This window comes from Peromyscus maniculatus, chromosome 2, assembly GCF_049852395.1.
Source record: "Peromyscus maniculatus bairdii isolate BWxNUB_F1_BW_parent chromosome 2, HU_Pman_BW_mat_3.1, whole genome shotgun sequence".
Lineage (NCBI taxonomy): Eukaryota > Metazoa > Chordata > Mammalia > Rodentia > Cricetidae > Peromyscus > Peromyscus maniculatus.
Window position 1 is genome coordinate 129028091 of NC_134853.1, and position 22611 is coordinate 129050701.

The 22611-nt window shown below is 44.2% G+C and overlaps 1 protein-coding gene across 3 annotated transcripts in view; it reads right to left on the bottom strand.

Annotated features, from left to right (window-relative positions):
• The window catches only part of Zyg11b (zyg-11 family member B, cell cycle regulator), a 58101-nt gene extending 39119 nt beyond the window's left edge, over positions 1–18982 (bottom strand). Inside the window, exons 1-4 of one of the 3 annotated variants that reach the window (XM_076564695.1) lie at positions 18122–18624; positions 17172–17268; positions 8173–8338; positions 659–1413 (exon numbers count right to left, since the gene is read on the bottom strand). In XM_076564695.1, the coding sequence (XP_076420810.1) occupies positions 659–1413; positions 8173–8185 (768 nt within the window). In that variant the 5' untranslated portion in view covers positions 8186–8338; positions 17172–17268; positions 18122–18624. Of the gene's footprint in view, positions 1–658; positions 1414–8172; positions 8339–17171; positions 17269–18121; positions 18625–18671 lie in introns of those variants that run through there. The other 2 variants (XM_006977726.4, XM_076564696.1) reach the window with 2 other exon arrangements.
• Between the last annotated feature and the right edge of the window lie 3629 nt (positions 18983–22611).

The window sequence follows — 22611 nt, forward strand, 5'->3', positions numbered from 1 at the left end:
TTTTATCTGCATGTGTGCCTAATGCCTGTGAATGTCCTAAGACATCAGATCCTCTGGGACTAGTTACAGATGGTTGTGAGCTGCCATGTGGGTGAACTGGGGGTTGAACCCAGGCCAGGTCCTCGGGAAGTATAGCCAGTGCTCTTAACTACTGAGCCAACTATCTCTCCAGCCCAAATATTTTAAAACATTATCGTTATTGTTGCTGTTATCATTACTATTATTTGAGACGGGGTCTCACTAAGTAGTCCTGGCTGGCCTAGAACTCTGTATGTAGACCAGGCTGGCCTCAAATTCAGAAACCTGCCTGCCTCTGCCTCCAGAGTACTGGGAGTAGAGCTAAGCACTCTACCCACTGAACTCCACCCCCAGGCCCCACTGGGCTTTCGGAGACAGGGTGTTACTATGTAGCCCTTGCTGCTTGGAACACACAGAAATCCACCTTCCTCTGCCTCCTTGAGTGCTTAGATTAAAGGTATTCACTATGCTTGGCCCCACTGGACTTTTATTTGGGACTATTACCCTAATGCAAGCCTTTCCACTATACAATGATTTTTCCATGCCTTCTTTCATATATTAGACCGTTATCCTAATGAAGTCTTATGGAATTAAAAAAAAAAATCGACCAGTCAGACAAAATACATTTTTAAAAGCTAACCTTCAAGTGTCCTTTGCCCGTAAGGAATTCGGAATAACCAGCATCTGTGGCCAGCAAACCGACAAACTGCATGCTGGGCCGCTGCTGTATAAAGGCTTCAACAGCTTTATCTGTCACATGCTTTCTCCCTGAAACATCTAGGGAGACAAGATTGGGCAAGATGTCCTTCTGCTCTAATAATCGAAGGGCTATGTCTGATGTAAACTGCTTATCATCTGAGATGTCAAGATGATTCAGATGTTTTAGTTCCCGAACAACATCCAGGATCTGGGTAGTAGTCATTTTTAAACATTTCAAATGGTGCATGGTGAGAGACTTGAGTCGGTCTTTGCAGGCCAGCAGGGCAGTGATATCTGTGATTGAGGTGTTAGAAATATCCAGGCTCTCCAGTCTAGGCAATGAAGCAACTTCAGCCAGATCTTCATTGTAAAAGAGCACATTAGTGATGCTCAGAGCTCGAAGACCAGAGAGCCGGCTGAAACACCGCTCATAAGGATCCTCGAGGGACAGAGTTAATGAGTTCAGTACTAAGCACTGAAGATTTTGCTGGATCCACTTGTTACTGCCAAGGCCACTTATGATGTCTGTGATAGTGATGTCGGCATTCACACCCGTGGCATCAAGTTCTACTAACTTATGGTGGCAGAAGGCTTTCCGGAAAGCAACAGCGGAAATCTTTGCTTTTCGAATGCAAGCGCGCTTTAGCCGCATCTGGTTACCCCTGAAAATTCCCACAGTTCCATCATTCAGCAGACCTGGGGAAAAATAAGCAGTATTTTAACTTCAAAACAAAAACAAACAAACAAACAAAAAACAGCCAAAAAATAGCAAATATTTCCATCTTAGTTTAAATTTCTTTCTTTCTTTCTTTCTTTCTTTCTTTCTTTCTTTCTTTTTTTTTTTTTTTAAAGATTTATTTATTTATTATAGTGTTCTGTCTGCATGTGTCCTTGCAGGCCAGAAGAGGGCACCAGATCTCATTACAGGTGGTTGTGAGCCACCATGTGGTTGCTGGGAATTGAACTCAGGACCTCTGGAAGAACAGTCAGTGCTCTTAACCACTGAGCCATCTCTCCAGCCCTTATTTTAAATTTCTAACATACATGCTGCTGTATTTCACTTGATACAATTCCCTGAGATGATGATATTATTACTCAGACTGAGACTCAAAAGGGGACTTTCCAAGATTATGGAGCTGGTAGCAGCAGTCAGATTCACCAGCACTCGGCTGTCTTCACCCAACCAAGTGGATATACACACCAAGAGATACACAGGCAGCTGTGCTTCCCAGTACTTCCTTACAATAGACAGGACCACATGCCAGACACAGTCAAGGGGCTGTGGCTTAAGCACCTGAGAGTCAACTGTGATTGCCCACGTTCTCTTCTCCTTTCGTGACAAAGGAGAAGGCTTCAGATTCTAGACATGTAGTATTCTGAGGACCAAGTCTCTATCAATCTGGATACTAAAGTGACCAAGGAAGAGAATCTTCAATGGACCTTGCAGAGTTTATGGATAAGGTTTAAACTTTACACTAATATATTGATACCAATATATTTCTAGAATATCTCTTAAGTTCACAATACATTATTACACATATAAACATACACACAATGTATTTAGTAGACATAATAACTAGAATTCATTTTTAAACCACTAGCCAGAATTGGGTGTGATGGCACACACCTTTGATCCCAGCACTCAGGGGGCAGAGGCAGGTAGATCTCTGAGTTCCAGGCTAGCCTGATCTACACAGTCAGCACTACATAGAGACCCTGTCTCAAAACAAACAAACAAACCCAAAAAAACTTACTAGCCAGATTTGAAATCTTTTTGTTTTGGTTTAGTTTGTTGTTGTTGTTGTTGTTTTATAGACAGGTTTCTCTGTTTAACAGCCCTGGCTGTTTTGGAACTTGATTTCTAGACCAAGCTGACCTCAAACTCACAGAGATTGCCTGCTCCTGCTTCCCCGGTGCTGGGATTAAAGGTGTGCACCACCACACCCTGCTTGGCTTAGTTTTTCAAATTTTTTTTTTTTTTTTTGGTTTTGTTTTTTTTTTTTCGAGACAGGGTTTCTCTGTGTAGCTTTGCGCCTTTCCTGGGACTCACTTGGTAGCCCAGGCTAGCCTTGAACTCACAGAGATCTGCCTGGCTCTGCATCCTGAGTGCTGGGATTAAATGTGTGTGCCACCACTGCCCAGCAGTTTTCAATTTTTAAAAATTGTATTTATTTATTCATGTGTGTGCACATCTGCTCAAGGCACAGCAGGAGTGTGGACGTCAGAGGACAATTGTGTGGAGTTAGTTCTTTCCTTCTATGTGGATCTCCAGAACAGAACAGAACTCAGATCTCGGGCTTGGCAGTAATGCTATTTATTCAGTGAGCCACATTACCTGCCTCTGGTGTTGTGTTTGTTTTTAAGACATGGTCTCACCCTGTATCTCTGACTGGCCTCAAACTTGTATCCAGTGCTTGAAACCTTACTGAAAAGACGTAACATCTGGGCATGGTAGAACACACTTGTGATCCCCATACTGGAGAGACTGAGGCAAGGACATGACTGTGAGTTCACTACTTAGTTAAACCCTCTGCCTCACACACACACACAGACACTAAAAGGAGAACAAGGTTTTTCCCTAAAGAAAGCGGGAAAAACAAACAAACCAAGAAATTATAGGGTAAATGTGAATAAAACGAGTAGAATAAAAGCCTCTCAGAAATTACCTATCATGCTGGGCAGTGGTGGCGCACGCCTTTAATCCCTGCACTTGAGACAGAGGCAGTCGGATCTGAGTTTGAGGCCAGCCTGGTCTAAGAGAAAGTTTCAGGACAGCCAGGGCTACACAGAGAAACCCTGCCTCAAAAATTAAAAAAAAAAAAAAAGGAGCCGGGCGGTGGTGGTGGTGGTGGTGGTGGTGGTGGTGGTGGTGGTGGTGGTGGTGGTGGTGCACGCCTTTAATCCCAGCACTCAGGGAGGCAGAGCCAGGCAGATCTCTGTGAGTTCGAGGCCAGCCTGGGCTACAGAGTGAGTTCCAGGAAAGGCACAAAGCTATACAGAGAAACCGTCTCGAAAAAAACCAAAAAAAAAAAAAAAAAAAAAGGAAAGATCTATCAGACAATAGTGCTATGAGAATATGACACTTTGGAGCCTTACCTCAAAATATTACATACCAAACAATAACAGCCATACCTATAAAATGTACTCTAAAGCCGGGCGTTGGTGGCGCACGCCTTTAATCCCAGCACTCGGGAGGCAGAGTCAGGCGGATCTCTGTGAGTTCGAGGCCAGCCTGGGCTACCAAGTGAGCTCCAGGAAAGGCGCAAAGCTACACAGAGAAACCCTGTCTCGTAAAACCAAAAAAAAAAAAAAAAATGTACTCTAAGAACAGTCTGTGGCTGTAAGCATTTGGGGCAAGATAAATGCATACCATGGGGTTAAAAGAAGAATTTTCATGGTCATATCAGCTAGTCCACACTAACGATGCCATTCAAGCTGCCAGACAGCCATTATCAAATCAGAATGAAGGCATTTTTGTCTGAGAGCTGTTGCTAAGTGGTAGAGCACGTACCCAGCATGTTCAAAGCTTAATTATTGTGCTACACAAAGAAACCCTGTCTCGAAAAACTAAAAAAGTCTTCATGAAACTTGTCATGTTGAACAAAAACTGAGTCAAGAGAGTACAGCAAAAAACATTGGACACCAAGAATTGCACCCTTTTTTTTTAAAAAAAAAAAGCTAATGTTCTACCACTAAACAGCAATCTAGTCCCTTGGACATTGGCTTTTATTGGAGTGATATAAGGCCTTTTTCAGGGTTCTGAGCAGAAAAGCCATAGGGTTCATGTATATTTTAATTGTATGTATGTATGTGCGTGTGTGCGCGCGCGCATACCTGTGCAATGGCATGTGTCTGATGTATACTTTTGAAGGTCTGATGTATTGTCCTTTTTTTCGAGACAGGGTTTCTCTGTGTAGCTTTTCGCCTTTCCTGGAACTCACTCTGTAGACCAGGTTGGCCTCGAACTCACAGAGGTCCACCTGGCTCTGCCTCCTGAGTGCTTGAATTAAAGGCGTGCGCCACCACTGCCTGGCAGCCCTTTCTTAACAATGTACCTTGCAACCTGCTGGCAATCTGGGAACCCTCCACACACCTGCACTGAGCTACATATACACCTGCTTTAACAATGGAAACTAGTTACTCTTCTTAGCAATCCCGAGATAACACCTGTTTCTATTCAAATGTTGCGAGACATATCAGGTATCTGGGCCAATTCAGCCTGGACAGGTTGTAGGTACATAACCATCAGGGCAAATTGTGTACTAGTCAGGCGGTGGTGGCGCACGTCTTTAATCCAAGCACTCGGGAGGCAGAAGCAGGCGGATCTCTGTGAGTTCGAGGCCAGTCTGAACTACAGAGTGAATTCCAGGAAAGGCACAAAGCTACACAAAGAAACCCTGTCTCAAAAAAAAAAAAAAAAAAAAATTGTGTACTCTGAGAGACCTTTGCTGCTGCTGTTGTTTGTTTTTTGAGACAGGGCTTCTCTTTGTTACCACTCCAGCTGTCCCGGAACTCTCTGTAGACCAGGCTAGCCTTGAACTCAGAGATCACCCGACCTCTACCCCCTGAATGCTGGGATCAAAGGTGTGTGCCACCACTGCTGGGCACTCTGAGAGTTCCTTTAGAAAGAATCCCCCATTTACTATTTTATGCTTAGGTATAATTGGGCATACATATGATTTAAATCAGCTGCGTCATGGTAAGGGGTGTGTAGTAGAGAAAAGGCAGTACAACCCAAACCTGTCAATCTAACAGAGAACCACCCTCACTAACATCTCCTATAAGCAGTTCCTCCTTCCACGAAACTCCATAAAATAAAGCCCCAAACAGTAACCAATACCTTTCTGTACTCTCCCGCTCAGGTGGTCCCGTCTCTCTTGGTAGTATATCCAAAACCTGAACTTTTGTTTTGCTATAATGAATCTTACTGATTTACTTTTTGTGTGTACATTTTTTCCAAGTTATGTGGACAAGGTACCACAAATTGGAAAAAAAAAAAATTATGCTGGGGCTAGAAAGACGGCTCAGTGGATTAAGAGCACTTGCTCTTTTGCAGAGGACCTGGGTTCAATACCCAAGCACCCACATGATGGCTCACAACTATCTGTAACTCCAGATTCAGGCAAGTCAACATCCTCCTCTGGTCTCTGAAGGTGACCAGGCATGTAAGTGATGTACAGCAACAGCAAAGCTGGGTGGTGGTGGCACATGCCTTTAATCCCAGCACTTGGGAGGCAGAGGCAGGCAGTTCAAGGCCAGCCTGGTCTACCAAGTGAGTTCCAGGACAGCCAGAGCTACACAGAGAAACCCTGTCTCCAAAAACAAACAAAATTTAAAAACCCAGCAATAGAAAAGAAACTAATATAACACAAAACTGAATTTTTTTTTTTGAGATAGGTTTTCATGTAGTCCAGACTGAACTCAATCTCACTCCCTAGCTAAGGATGACCTTGAACTCCTGATTCTCTTGCCCCAGAGTCCAAAGTATTGGTATTATAGGCACAAGCCAATACACCTAGCATTTATTTTATTTTATTTTTTGGAGTGTGTATGCATGTCACATTGCACATGTGGAGTTCAGAAGACAACCTGTGGAAGTCAAGTTTTTCCTTTCAGCACATATATCTGTGGGACTAAACTAGGTCATCAGGCTTGGCAGCAGGTGCCTTTGCCCACTAAGCTGTCCCAGGGGTCCACCACACCTGGCTTTTTTTTTTTTTTATTATTTTTGGTTTTTCGAGACAGGGTTTCTCTGTGTGGCTTTGCGCCTGTCCTGGAACTCACTCTATAGACCAGGTTGGCCTCGAACTCACAGAGATCCGCCTGGCTCTGCCTCCCGAGTGCTGGGATTAAAGGCGTGCGCCACTGCCACCCGGCTTACACCTGGCTTTTTAAAACAAATGTTTCGACTGAACATGCTGAGCATGATCACGCTGGTATTACATAATCTCTTAGATTGTTGCACAGCACTGTGAGTAACTTACTTTTAATAGCTATACTACTTATTGATAGTTATTCTAGTTCCTGGGTCAGAATGAATTCAGCAGTTCAGTGAAAACAAACAGATATAGAGGTTTTCTTTTCTAAATTATACCAAATAACTCAATTGCAGCTCCATTTTCCTTCTTCTTCTTTGGAACATATTACTTGCATGCACACTTAACAGTATTTTTCTTTTTTTCCTTTTACATTTAATGCAGGTGGGGGTAGGAGAGAACATGCGGAGGCCAGAGGAAGTTTTCAAGTGTCCTCTCTGTTGTTCTTAGTCCTCTTCCTTTGAGACAAGGTCTCTTACTGAACCTGGAGCTAATGGTTCTTCTAGTTATTTATTTTTAGTCAGGGTAGCAACAGAGATTTTCTTGTCTTCATCCCTTACCAACACCGGGTGTAACCACACCTAGCTTCTCACATGACACTAGGGATCCTAACTAAGTCCTTATGTTGAAGTACTTTACCCACTGAGACACTTCCAGCATCCCAACAGTATTTCTTTCTCTCTCTCTCTCTCTCTCTCTCTCTCTCTCTCTCTTTCTCTCTCTCTCTCTCTCTCTCACACACACACACACACACACACACACACACACACACACACACACACACAAAACGAGGCAGAGGCAGGCGGATCTCTTGAGTTGGAGACCAGCTTGGTCTAAAGAGTGAGGTCCAGGACAGCCAGGGCTACACAGAGAAACCCTGTCTCAAAACAACAACAACAGAAAAGAGTCAAGAGTCACTTTTTAGGTCTTGGAGAGATGGCTAAGTGGTTAAGAGCATTTGCTATTCCTATAGAGGGCCAGTGTTCAGATCTCAGCATCCACATAATGGTTCACAACCATCCCTAACTCCAGTTCCAAGGGAATCTGACACCCTCTTCTGATCTCCATGGGCACCAGGAATGCACATGATACATATACATACATGCAGGCAAAACACTCATTCACATAAAATAAATAAAGCAAAATGTGTGTGTGTGTGTGTGTGTTTACGTGTGTCTATTTTAAAGAATTGCTTCTTTTTGGGGGGCGGTGTGTGTGTGTGTGTGTGTGTGTGTGTGTGTGTGTGTGTGTGTGTGTGGTGTGTGTGCATTTCAAGACAGAGTTTCTCTGTTTAGTTTTGGTGCCTGTCCTGGATCCAGGCTGGCCTTGAACTCAGAGAGATCCGCCTGCCTCTGCCTCTGCCTCTGAGTGCTGGGATTAAAGGTGTGTGCCACCGCCACCCAGCAAGAATTGCGTAAGTCAAAAAAGAAAAATGGTTTGCCTAAATTGGAAAGGAAAAAAAAAATCATTAAATCTAGGCAAAAACAGGAATTCCTTTTCCTAGAATCAGATTCATCTGACTTTTTCTACTATTTCTACTACTTCTAAGAAAATAATTAAATGGGCCATAGCAGTACTTTAAAATCCAATGCCAATTTTAACAGCACACAATTTGTCTCTTCCATCTTTCATCATTTACCATGAACTGCCATGGTCTGAAGCAGTCGATCAGCCACCTCCTGTGGAAATACTCCAGGTTCCTGAAGACACAATGTTCCATCTTGTCGTGCTGAACAGAACTTCTCAAGGTTAGTGGTCAGGAAACTCAAGCAGATGTCAAGTAAGGAATAGGGAGATGCTTCCTCCTTGGAACACAGGAAGGAACATAAAGGGAATACACACACAAAAATGAACAAATTAGTTTCCAGAAGAGCAGAGAATCAAACACTTCTTTACTCATTCAGTAACTACTGCCTGTGAGACAGACAACGAATACAGTGACAGCACCAGATGCCATGTTATGGGGTACAGTCTGTAATGTGCATCTCAGAAGCAGAGAACAGAGGTCCTGAAACAAATTTCCACACAGCCCCTTAAGTACTACAAGGGAGGACACATGGGGACATGTAAACACACAGCAGGTTTTAACAAGTCGAAGGCAGATAGGGAAGGCCTCAGAGGAAAAGCAGACTAGTCTTCCTAAGTCATCACTGTGACACCCTAAAGACAGCTGTTCTTTTTCTTTTTCTTTTCAGACAGTCTCACACTTACCTCTGGCTGGACTGGAACTCAATACATAGACCAGGCTGGTCTGGAAATCACAGAGATCCACCTGCTTCTATCTCTGGAGTACTAAGATTAAAGGTGAGCACCACCAAGTGCAGCCACAAAGACACAATTCTTCAACTGTGACTTTCCTATCTGAATCCTTCTGTGTGGCTAGTCTTATGTCCACGTAACACACACACACACACACACACACACACACACACACACACACACACACACACACACACACACACTAGAGTTATCTGAATGGACAGAGCCTTACTAGAGAGACATAGATGGAAAAGGTTTATTTATCTCTCATTCCAGATTCAGTACATCACACAAGGTCAATCAAGGTGCCAGGAGCTTAAACCAACTGCTCACATCTCATTACACTCAGGAGCAGAGAGATGGATCTTATGTATTTGGTGCTAAGGTACCCTCCTCTACTCTTACACAGCCCAGGTCCCAAAGCCAGAGAACTGTGCCACCCACTTTCAGACTGAGTCTTGCCCACATTACTAAGGCAACCAAGACAGTCCCCAAAGAAAGCCCACAGGCCAACCTGATGTAGACAATCTGTCCTTGAAATTCTTCCCAGGTGATTTTAGATTGTGTCAAGATGACGATTAAATTAACCATCACATTTCCCTACTCCATCAAATAAGTATTTGTATAGCCTTCCCTTTCACCAGGAGTGTGGGTCCTTTAGAGTTTCTGGCTTTATTTACTCTCAGTTCTAATTCTTATGAATGAAGTTTAATTTCAAGATCTACTACTTCAAAGGTTCCATCAAAAGACAACAATGAATAAGTAAAACTTGGAAAGTGAAGTCTCCAGCTAGAGGGACGGCGGCTCAGCAGTGAAGCACTGGCTGCTGCTGTAAAGGACCCAGGCTCCTTTCCCAGGACCCACAGCATGGCCCACAGCCTGCAACTTCTAGGGGATCCAGTGCCCACTTCTGACCTCTGTGGACACGAGGCATACATGTGGACAAAACACACACATAAAAATAAACATTAAAAAAACCCTCAGAAGGCCGGGCGGTGGTGGCGCACGCCTTTAATCCCAGCACTCGGGAGGCAGAGCCAGGCGGATCTCTGTGAGTTCGAGGCCATCCTGGGCTACCAAGTGAGTCCCAGGAAAGGCGCAAAGCTACACCGAGAAACCCTGTCTCGGAAAACCAAAAAAAAAAAAAAAAAAAAAACCCTCAGAAAATAATAACCCAGGCATGGTGGCACACACCCTTGATCCCGGCCTGCGTGTCATTTTTAAAAACAAACTAGCCTGGACCTCTACGCAGCCCAAGGTGGTGTCAAACTATCCTCCTCCATCAGTTTCCCAAGCCCAGGATTACAGGTGGATAATCTATGATCTGGCTGTGAAATGCATTTTTATTTATATTTTTTGAAGGATTGAGTAATATAAATAAATATAATAAAAAAGGACTCCAGTTGTCTGGATTAAAATGCCATTTACAAAACTATGTAAATTTATAAGGTAAAGGACGTAGTCTTCCTGTACTTCAGTCTATGATCTAAAAAAATGCAGATAACAGGACCTACCTACCTCATGGAACAGTTGTAAAAATAACTACACTCTAAATGCAGAACTCTTGAAGTAGTGCCCAGCATGTACTAACTGCTGAGTTAGTGCTTATTATAGAATGTAAGTTCCACCAGGAAAAAAATGTTTTGTTCACTGATACAGTCATAAGCCTAAATAACACCTACTACATCATAACAACAACCGTCGATTAAACAGCTAATCGTCAAGCACAAATTCACTGTTAGGTGTTCTTCACTCCTAGGAAAGAGACACATACCCAGAGATACTGTTACAAGGTTAGAGACTCACACATACCCATCCTGACTTCCTGCCACCCTACTTCAGGAGAAAGCACCTACTGGTTTATGGATTTTTGTTTCTTTTGCAGTATTGGGGGTTGTACAAGTACAGCGTCACTGAGCTACAGCCCTGCCCCCATTATTTTCTACCAATAATTCCACCAAGTCAGATTTCTAGAATTAAGCATCGGAGACTATCAAATCTTCCACCCTACCCCTTTCTGACAACATCTTACAAATGAGGAAGTCAATAAAGTAGTCTCAAGGACACAGGTGATATCCTTAAGAATACAGACATCAGGGCCTGAAGAGATGGCTCCACAGTTAAGAGCACTGGCTGCTCTTCCAAGGGACCCAGGTTCAATTCCCAGCACCCACATGGCAGCTCACACCTGTCTGTAACTCCAGTTCTGGGAATCCGACACCCTCACATAGACATGCACATTTTAAAAAAGAATGCAGATGTTATAAACAACTGGACTATGGGTTTATGCTTGTGTTTTGTGCTAGGGCTCAACCCCAAGGTCTTTTGCTTGTTTGTTTTTGAGATAGAGTCTCACAACCCAGGCTGGAGGAGAATTCAAAGAGAACCCTGCCTCTGCCTTTCTGAGTGCTGGGATTAAAGGCGTGTTCCACCATAACTGGCTCACACCCAGGGTCTTGTCTTGTCTATGCTACTCAAGTGCTCTGCTGCTAAGCTACATCCTCAGCTGCTTTACTAAAAGAAATCACTACTCTTCAGAAACTCCTAGATTAAAAATTTAAAAGCAGATAAAGCAAGTTTTCTGCATGCATCACTTACAAACCTAGCCAATGTGGCAAGTAGCTATGTGCTAAAGGGCAAGGAGATAGAGTTCCAGCTAAACAAGATCAAGGTCTCAAATGGTAATCAATCCCTCCCCGCTTCCTTCTTAGCTCATGTAATAAAGCTATTCCAAGAAACAAAAATTCAGGTCAGTAATCACTGAGCCTTTATGGATTATACTGATGAGTAACACAGAGATATCTCAGCATTATTTCCCTTTTAGCCACAAGCTTGAGTTTTGAAATACAATATAGTTCAGATACAGGTTTAATAATGTCAAGAGCAGTTATGGGCTTAGAGTCTCCTGGTTTTGCTCCTTACTAGCTATGTGGGCTAAGGAAAAGCAATTAATTTCTCAGTTTCCTTATCTGAAAAAGTGAAGCTACCTCTATCCTATCTCACATGATATTAGTACTGAGTAGATGGGATTTGTGTGAAAACCAGATCTAAAATACTAAAGTAAGCGAGGCATGATGGCACACACCTGTAATCCTAGCAATGGCAAGGTCAGACAGAAGGACTGAAAGTTCGAGGCCACCCTGGGCAATATAACAGGTTCAAAGCCATCTAAAGCTACATAGTGAGTGTAAGTCTCAAAAAACACCCAACTACCATGGTCTATGTAGCACCATGGTAGAGCTTGTTCCCTAGCATACAGAAGGCCCTGGATTCAATTCTGAGCACCACAAATAAAATAAAATAAAATGCTACAATATCTGAGCTGAGGATAGAGCTCAGTGGTAAAGCATTTGTCTAGCATTCACAAGGCTTTGATCCTCAGCAATGCAAAAATCTAGCCAACCAACCAAGACCCTTAAGTTATTAGCAAATATGAACACCAGTGAAATAGGAGTCCTTGGTATGAAAAGTTAGTTAATACATTCTTCAAAGCTAAGAAGTTTATGAAAAATTTAAACTCTTTTACAGTAATTACCTTTAATTTGCTAAAATCTTACTATCCTTTCTTTAAGAAACACCACCACCCAGCAAAAAAAAATTTTAAAGCAACCAAAAATTGAATAAACCTAGGAAAGGCTAGTAATCTAATACATGACTTTTGCAAGAACTTTGTTTAAAGAATAAAGGATTTTAGTAAATTCATCTGTTGTTGTTCTGTGGTCCTGGGGAATCTGACCCTGTGCCTTGCACGTGCTGAGAAGTGCTCTAAGACTAAGGTACAATTCACACCCTCTGGTTTTTTCAGATGAGGCTCACTATGTAGCCCAGGCTGGCCTCAAACTCAAGATTCTCTTGTACCTTCCAAATATTGGGATTACCGGTGTGTGTACTGTTTTTAATAATCTCATAAATCCCCAATGGCAGTTTATATGAAACTGAGAATCAGTAAGCAAAATTCCAACACTATCAACAATATGCCCTTCTCCCAAGTTCAGAGTGAGGTCACTACAGAAAATGTACTTAGCCGAGTGGCAAGCCAGATCCCTGCAGTTTGTCTTCTTAAACTCCTTCCTCCAATTTAAATCACGCTACTGGGCTGGTGATATAGCTCAGCGAGTAAAGGCACTTGCTGAAAACGTACATCCTGAGTTCAATCCCCAGGTCTCAGTGGTGGAAGGAAAGAACTGCTCTAAGTTGTCAGTTGACCACACACACTCTCAACACATAAATAATACAATAATGATTTTAAAATAAATAATTTCAAGGAAATTGCTATTCTAACATGATCACCTACTACCTGGCTGAACAAAAGTTGTCCCCATTCCAGACCATGTTTCATAATTCATTTAAGAAAGGCCATCCTCCATCTCAAATATGACACTACTTCACATAAAGTCTTTGCACCTGGGTACAGTGGCCTGGACCTGGAGTCCTAGCACTTGGGAGGGTAAGGCAGGGGATCACTTGAATCTACCAGTTCAAGTCCAGCCTGGACTATATAGCAAGAGCCCATCTCAAAAAAGTAACAAACAAGCTTTTCAAGCTACTGAGGGTTTTTAATAGGACTCAAGGTCTCCTCAGTCTGATCACAGGTTTGTTTTATCTAATCTACCACACCTTCAATGCTGAAGTCACGGCTTCTAGAACATATCCTGCCTAGCCTTCATACTACCTTTAGTGACTTTTATTGCTATTTTGTTTTGCTTTTTGAGAGAGGGTCTCCTGTAGCACAGGCTGACCTCAAAATCACCAACGGTGACCTTGACTCCTGATCCTCATGTTGTCACCTGAGACTAAGCATGCACCAACCCCCAGCTTTCCCCCTTCCCACTGGTCCCCTTACTCCTCCTAACCAGCCCCCTTCTGTTTTCATGTCACAGAAGACTAGGACCCCATGAGCATCTCCCTCTCTATGATAGAGTAGTGATGAGCCCAATCTTGTAACTCACGTAACCAGAGCTACCATGGACTTCAGAGCACACAGCTGTGTCCTGGTCCTCCTGCCTCTATCTTCACTCTACTCTCAGCAGTTTCTGTACTCATGACTTTTCTCAGCATAGTGCTAGACTACCTGACAAAACCACCAAAGGGAAGGATTTCTTTTGGCTCACAGTTCAAGGATATGCTCCACCATGGGGGAATGGCATGCCAGTCAAAGTGAGGCAGTTTGTTCCATCCCATCAGTAGTTAGACAGCAAAGGGCCAAGGCCTGAAACCGGGCCAGCTTTAACTCCAAAGGCCTGTCCTGTTGCAGCCCATTTCCCCAGGCAGGTACTCCCTCTTACGGGCTCCACAATCTACAGCAGGAAGACCATAGGGAAGTTAACTTTAGACAGCGGAGCATGTGGAAGACATTTCACATTCAGGCCATCATACTGTTGTTTCTGATATATTTTTAATTACGTGTTCATGTGTGAATATGTGGATGTGAGTGCAGGTGCCTAAGGCAGCCAGAGGCCAGAAGAGGGCATCACATCCTCTGGAGCTGGAGTTACAAGGAGGCTGTGAGCCATAAGATATGGGTACTAAGGACCAAACTAAAGTCCTCTGGAGGAGCATCAAAGCACCTTGAACCACTAAGCAATTTCTTCCTGGTACCCTTTATGGCACCGTCATATGTTTAACCCTAGGAGTTTTTGTTGTTGTTTTTTGTCTTTTGAGGAATTTCTTGGACGACAAGTCAACTCCACATGTGGCTCCTTCTAACTATACTAGCCTCTCCACAACAGAACTCTTATAATTCCTCAAGTCTCCATTTGAAAGGATCCTTTCCAGAGTCACCACTGACTATCATATCCCATGATGCCACCATGTCTTTCTTAGTACATTTTAAGAATGCTAAAACCCTTCACACCTAAACCTACTCTACATTCACAAAAATATAAAAGGGAGGGAGGGTGACACCTGTTTCACAATCTGATATTCCCAACGCAAACACCGTCAAATGGCAGAAACTCTGTCAGATGAATGAAAGGTCAGGGCTGTAACTTAGGCCCGAAGCATCAGTATTGCAACAGTTCTTGTAAGAAATACAACTCTAGGGCTCAACTCCAAACGTAATGAATCAAACTCTGGAGGTAGGGAGCCCAGCAAACCCTTCCTGATTCACAGTAAACTCTGAGAACCTCTGACTTAATTATCTCAAGTATCCAAATTGTACCATAAACATTTGAAATATATACATTACAAAGCTTTATAATAATCATTCAACTACTTACTAAATAGATATTAAAGGTCCTATGCAAGGAAAACAAAAAAGTAGCCCCTACTAGTAATTTCCAGCCCACAATAATAGGCCAGCATTTTCCCTCTTCACTTCTCCCATACACTTGCTGTGAGTACATGTTTTAACAAGCAAGAACAACACAAGTTAGTTGAATATGAAGTTGAATATGAACACAATAATACCCAATTATTGCTGTGATCTGAATGTGTTTTGCCCTAATTCCTATGTTGACTGCCTATTCTAGCCTACAAGATGCCTAAGGAGGTAGGACCTTTGAAAAGTGATTAATCAGCCAGGCAGAACCCTCCAAATGAAACCAGTGCCCTTCTATAAAAGAAGCCCCAGGGAGCAGCCTTGCTTATCCACCATGTACAGATACAGGGGAAACATGCATCTATGAACCAGGGTAAAAACTCCCACTAAACACTGGGCATGATGGTGTATGCCAGCACCCAGGAGGCTGTGGCAGGAAGACACCTTCCAGCTGGAGGACAGCCAGTAGTACATGGCAAGCCACGTAGCAAGACTGTCTCAAAAAAAGATGCTGGATGATGGTGATGTATGCCTTTAATCCCAGCACTCAGGAGACAGAGGTAGGCGGATCTCTGAGTTCGAGGCCAGCCTGGTCTACAGAGTGAGTTCCAGGACAGCCAGGGCTAAACACAGAGAAACCTTGTCTTAAAAAAAAAAAATTTAAGTGGGGTGGGGAGTGGTGTGTGTGTGTGGGGAGGATGGGATGGGACTCAGGATATAGCTCAGATGACAGAGTCCTTACCTGGCATGCACAAGGGAATGGGTTCAATACACTGCTCAATATAAACCAGGTGTTGTGGCACACACCTAAAATCTCAGCACTAGGGAGGCTGAGGCAGGTGGATCAGGAGTTCAAGATCATCCTCCACTACACAGTGAGTTTTACACCAGCCTGGGCTACATTGAGGCTTAGTTGTAGGGAGCAGTAAAAGAAGGGGCTGGGGAGGTAATAGTGGTATAAATGCTCTCCTTGAAAGCATGAATTCAGATCCTCAGCACGCACATAAAAGCTGGGCATGGCAATGTGTGCCTGTGACCCTGGTGCTGGGAGGCAGAGACAGGCAGATCCCTGAAGCTCATTGGCCAACCAGCCTAGACAAATGGACAAGCATTAGGTTTAGTAAGGGATCCTGTCTCCTTATTTAATTTTCTGAGACAGGATCCCTTACTGAACCTAAGGCCTGTCCACTTAGATCACAGTTAAGAGCACTTGTTGCTCTTTCAAAGAACCAGGGTTTAATTCACGCTTACAACCATGTATAACTCCAGTTCCAGGGGATCTGACACCCTCCTCTGACCTCAGGCAAACAAGTAGTACACATCATACACACAAAACACTCACACATATTAAAAATCTAGAAGAAATTTTAATTAAAGAAAAAACCAAAATTCTAGCCTCTACACACATACACATGCATGCATACATACATACACATGTACATGAGCACTTACACACTCACACTCGAAGAGAAAATAAAGCACCTTTCAGACAATCCATGTGGAGGTGCTGTTCCTGGATATCCTACACTCCAAAACTCTTACCATTTTCTGTTGTCTGTAAGTTTGCCAGCTGATGACATTTTGTTATAGCAACCTAAATGAACTAAGACAGTATCTTTCTCACCTCATGTCTCACTACACATCCTATTTCTTCCATCCTTCCAGGCAGTAACCAGGTAATCCTTCACTACAAATCTTTTCTTTCCTTCCCTGCCCCCACCCAGAGACAGGGTTTCTCTGTGTAGCCCTGACTGTTCTGGAACTCATGCTGTAGACCAGGCTAACCATGAACTCAGAGATCCACCTGCCTCTGCTTTCCAGGTGCCAGGACTAACGGCAGGCATAACACACCTGGCTTTCACAACACATCTTAAACTTTGTTCATCCTTCTACTCACATTTATAACAAAGCTTTCTTCTTCTTTTCCAAATATTTCATATAAATTCCATCCATTTTTTAGGCCCAGCTCAAATGACTCTTTTGAATCCCGGTGGGAAGGCCCACATTTCCAAAAGTTTAGCAGTCTGCTGTCTTCCCCAGCAAGATGCCCTCTAGTCTGTCACTATCACTACGACCCACTACATTCCTTTCTGCACCAAAAGCAAGATGCTTCAGCTCACCCTGAATAGTCTGTAGGTGCCTCAAATTTGAGTGTGAGACTTTATTTGTCAGGTGGGGAAATCAGTGTGTCATTCAAGTGTCCACCTGATCTGGGCACTGGAAAGAAATTAAGTAAGGCACAGTCATTTCCACGTTCCATGAAAAGGACAGATTAGCACACAACGACAGTAATAAAAGTGAAGGAGGCAGGCACTGGAGAATGACAACGTATGAAAGACAGAGTCGAGTGAACTAGGGAAGGGTTATATGTTAAACGGCCGGACAAGAAATTACTTTCCTAAAAAATGCAGGAAAATAGAAACTAGGAAACTATGATTAGCCTGAATCCTTTTGACTAGAATGTATTACTCCTTTGACTAGAATGTAGATCAAAATTTAGCTTACTGTATATGATGGAACAGAACAATGTTTTCAACATGTATACTGCAAAACACAGGTAACTCAACTCACTTAAAAATGGACTGTAACCACAGCCATTTTGAAGCAGAAGGAAAATTTTCACAGAAGAGGTTCCTCCAAGAAAGGACAGAAAGGGCAGAACAAATGCGCCCTTTACAAGGAAGGAATTCGGAAGGCTGTCACAATCTGACTGCCAGGCTGATTTTCAGACCTCAAATGCCCTTGGCCTCTGCCTCCCAACAAAAAAACAAATTATTTGTTCTGAGCAATAACTGTCATGCTTGCAAATTTAAAAAGGCTTTTAATTTCCCGAACTGTAACTCTACATGAAAACACACTGGAAATAGACAATTTCAAAACCTTTTCAGGTATTTCTGTCAAAAGGCCAGATGATCACATAAGGCCACAATATGTACTCTGTAACACACTATCACTCAGGTTGATGACACTAGGTCGTAAGGCTTCCAGACTATTCTTCCATACCTCCAATCTCCCCCCTTCCGCCCTCCAAAACAGAAAAGGGAAAGGCAGGCTACGAATCTGTACGTGCCCGCCCAACAGCTCCGGGGAAGCAATCGCCTTCAAATTGTTCCTGCTTCGACTCCTGAAGTCTGAAGAAGGAAACAGGGGCAGATGTGCGAGCCGGCGACGGAGGACATCCGACTAGGGACAGAGGAAATGCGGATGGTCGAGGACCAAGGGGAAGAGGGGGCGGCGGAGACAAAAATGGGGAAGGGGGGAAGGGGGGCGAGGAGAGAAAGCAAGCAAAATGCGGGAACGAAAAACAGGGAGGAAGGGGGGGAGGGCTAACGATCACAGAGGAGAAAGGGAGAAGGAGGAGAAAAGGGAAGGGTTAAGGACGGAGGCTGGGAGGGTGAGAACGCGAAGGAGGCTGTCACCGGGGGACAAAAGGGTGTCACCGGAGAGGAGGGAGATTAAGGGATGTCCCCTAAAGGGATTCGCTCCCGCTGGGTGGGGAACGCCGGGCCGGCCGAGGCCGAGGCTGAGGGAAGAAGGGTGAGAGGAGGCTAGGTTGCCCAGCGTCCTCGGGCCACCCGGGGGTTGGGGGGTGGGGGGAGAGGCAGGCCGCGCTAGCTCACCATGGCTGCGTGGGCCTGGTCCTCCGGCATGCAGCCTCGGTCCTGCGTGCGGCGGCGGGCCGAACCGGAGCCCGCCCCTAAGATCAGCCGGCGCGGGGGCTCCAGGAGGCTCCGGTCGGGCAGCGGCTCCGGGCTGGGCCCAGGCCTCGGCCTCCCTCTTTCTGAACTACAGCCCGACAGCCGCAAGCCGCAGCCTGACCGAAACCCAGGCTCCGCCTCGCTCGCCGTGCCCGCCGCGCCCCGCCCACACGAGGTCCCGCCCCTCTCCCCGTGCCCACCGCGCCCTGCCCCCTAGAAGTCCCGCCCCTCTCCCCGTGCCTGCCACGCCACGCCCCCACAAGGTCCCGCCCCCTCGAGACTCCGCCCCGTCCTAGCGTAGACTGTCCCTTCTTGGGGCTTGAGTCCTTAAAGGCGCCACGCCCTCTCACGCGGGTCAAACCTCTCTGCCTGGAAGAGCTTTAAACCTTACCTCCCGGAGACTGCGGTGCCTGCGCGTCACTCACCCTCATTTTTTTAAATTTAGCTTCTGATTCCCGGTCATTAGTTATTGTTGTTATCGTTCTTGGTAATTTCAGCATTCTGTTATATATATATATATTTTATTTTATTTATTTATTTTTGAGACAGGGTCTCTCTACATAGCCTAGCGGTCCTGATACTCATTATGCAGATCAGTCTGGCCTAGAACTCACAGAAATCCTCCTGTTTCTGCCTCCTGAATGTTAGGATCAGAGGCATACACCACCACACCCAGCGAATTTTTTTTTTAATTTTTTTTCTTTTTTTTTTTTGAGACAAGCTATGTAGCTCAGGCTGGCCTAGAACTCACCATGTAGACAGGGCCAGCATGGAACTCTGGAGAGATTCACCTGCCTGTGCCTCCCGAGTGCTGGGATTAAAGGCATGCGCCACCACTGCCCAGCTCAAATGCTTTTTTTTATTATTATTATATTTATTTTTTGTGTATTTGGGCATGTATGGGGTGTGAGTACCTGTGGAGGTCAAAAGACTTCCAGTTGAGTGAGTCGGTTCTCTTCCTCCAGAATTGAACTCAGATGATCATTCTCGGAGGTAAGCTCTGTTAACCTCTACATCATCTGACCAGTCCTAAGTAATTTATTATTTTTAAATGTTATGAGTATGAATATTTTGCCTGTATGTATGTCTGTACACCACTTGTGTGTTTGGTGCCGGTGAGACCAGAAAAGGGAACCAGTTCTCCTGGAACTGGAGTTACATAGTCCTGAGCTGCCATGTGGGAACTAGGAATTGTACCGTGCTCTCTGGAAGAGCAGCCAATGCTCTTAGTTGCTGAACTAGCTCTCCAACCAAAGCTGTTTGATTTGGACCTTTCTGGCTCCTCCCCGCTGGAGATCACCCTTGTTTCTGCCTGTCATTGCCACATTTCTTACTGTCAGAAATTGTGACCTCTCCAAAAGTCCGTTAAATTTTTAACTGTATGTGTTTACTTATTGTGATGCTGAGGATGAGCCTGCCACATGCTCCAGCCCCACAATCTCAATTTTGACCATCTCCCTTCCCCTCCCTAACCTCCTGCCTTTCTAGTTCACCCTGCAGGACTCCAACTTTCAACTCATTCAAGACCCCAAAGCCACCGGCCCACTTCCTTTAATTATTTCCTCACACTACCTTCAGCTTCTCATTTCAAAAATTCATTTAGAGTCCATTGCCCATGATGGAAATTGTCCCCAGTATTCACTTTCTTTCTTCATTCCTTCTCTCTTTCCTTTATACTAGCAAAAGGCTCCAGGAGCTGGAAGATGGCTCCACAGTTAAGAGCACTTGCTGTTCTTTCAGAGGATCTAGCACCCACGTGGCAGCTCACCACCAAGGGTAAATACAGTTCCAGGGGATCTGACACCCGCCTCTGGCCTCTGAGGAAACCAGGCATGCACATGGTACACAGACATAATATGCAGGCAAAACATCCATGCACATAAAAGAAATAATAACAATTTTTTTTTCTGGGCTGTGGTGGTACAGGCCTTTAATCCCTGCACTCGGGAGGCAGAGGCAGGCAGAACTCTGTGCATTCTAGGCCAGCCCGGTCTACAAAGCTAGTTCCAAGACAGCCAGGGCTATGCAGAGAAACCCTGTCTCAAAAAAACAAAAACAAACAAAAAACAAAACAAAACAAAACAAAACAAAAGATCCTGTATCCAACTAAAAATTTACAAAAAAGGACCTGGGGTGTAACTCCAGTTTTTGATTCAGGATCAGACCTATATTTTTGTAAAACAGAAGAAAAAGAAATAACCAGAAAAATAAAAATTTTAAAACAGGTAAACTGGCTGGAGAGATGGCTTAGTGGTTAAGAACACTGGTTGCTCTTTCAGAGGGCCCGGGTTCAATTCCCAACACACTTAACAGCCCACAACTGTCTGTAACTCCAGCTTCAAGGAATCTGATGCCCTCTTCTGGCACCAGACATTCATGTAGTACCCAGACATACATGCAGGAAAAGCACCAGTATGCACCAGAAAAAAAACAAACAAACAAAGAACAACAACAAAAAACCTTTTAGGGGCTAGAGAGATGGCTCTTCCAGAGGACCTTGGTTCAATTCCCAGCACCATCATGGCAGCTCACAACTGTCTGTTCCAGTTCCAAGGGATCGGACACCTTCATATAGACATCCATGCAGCCAAAACACCAATGAATGTAAAATAAAAATAAAAACAGGGATACCAAGCATAGGCTTCTGAAGACCTCACCCCAGGGCCCTCTGCCCCTGGGCCACTCTCCATCTTCCCCACTCCCAAGTGTACAGTTCAGGTAGCACTGAGTACTGGTGTTGCCATCACCAACCGTGCAGCTGCAGATCTGCCACATGCTGGTTTGCTTGCACTGTGGTCCTGGGAATTAACCCCAGGGCCCTGCGCATGCTGTGTAATAAGTGTTCTCTTGGGCAGCATCCTTGGCTGCTCAGAACTCTTCTCTTGCAATCCTGAATGTCTGTGCTCATTAAACAGTAACTCCCCGTTTCCCCTCCACCTTTGACAAGCACAGGGCTACCATTTTGTTGACATTATTGTTGCACCGAATATTAACTTGACGGTCTCACACATACTATGCAAACTCTCTACCACCGAGCCACGCCCCAAAGCTAACATAGTCCTGTTTGTTAATCTCTGTGAATTTGATTACTCTAGGTCAAGGGTGTGTATTTGTGTATGTGTATATGTCTGAGGATTGAGCCTATGGCCTCCAGCAGGTCAGGCATGCTAGGCAAGTGCTCCACCACTGAGCTGTGTGTTCACCCAGATGATGATGATGATGTTTTGTTTTCTTTTTGACTTTGTTGAGACAGGTCCTTAAGGTGTAGCCCTTGCTGGCCTGGAGTTCACTATAAAGACCAAGCTGGCCTTAAACTCACAGAGATCCATTTACTTCTGCATCCAAAGTGCTGGAATTAAAATTGTATAATGTACCACACTTTGTTCTTCTTATTAAAAATAAAAATTGGGGGCCAGCCAGTGGTGGCGCACACCTTTAATTCCAGCATTCAGGAGGCAGAGGCAAGTGGATCTCTGTGAGTTCCAGGCCAGCCTGCTCTACACAATGAGATCTAGACTGGCTGGGGCTACACAGTAAGATCATGTCTGAAAAAACGATAACAAAAAATGGAGCTAAAGTTGATGTGTAACCAATGAAACCAATTAGAGAGTCCAAGAATATATCCAATATACATGGGAATAGAACATGATCAAGATATAATATCAAATCGGAAGAAAAGGGTGGGATTATATTTGGTGTTGGGATCACCAGCCACCTAGTAATTTTTAACATGAATCTACACAACATGCTACTCAGCAAGATAGGCTGAAATGTAAAGAAAAAAATGAAACAAAAATATTGGGAGAAGTTTTGTTTTGTTTTGTTTTGTGAGACAGGGTTTCTTTGTGTAAGAGAAATTTTT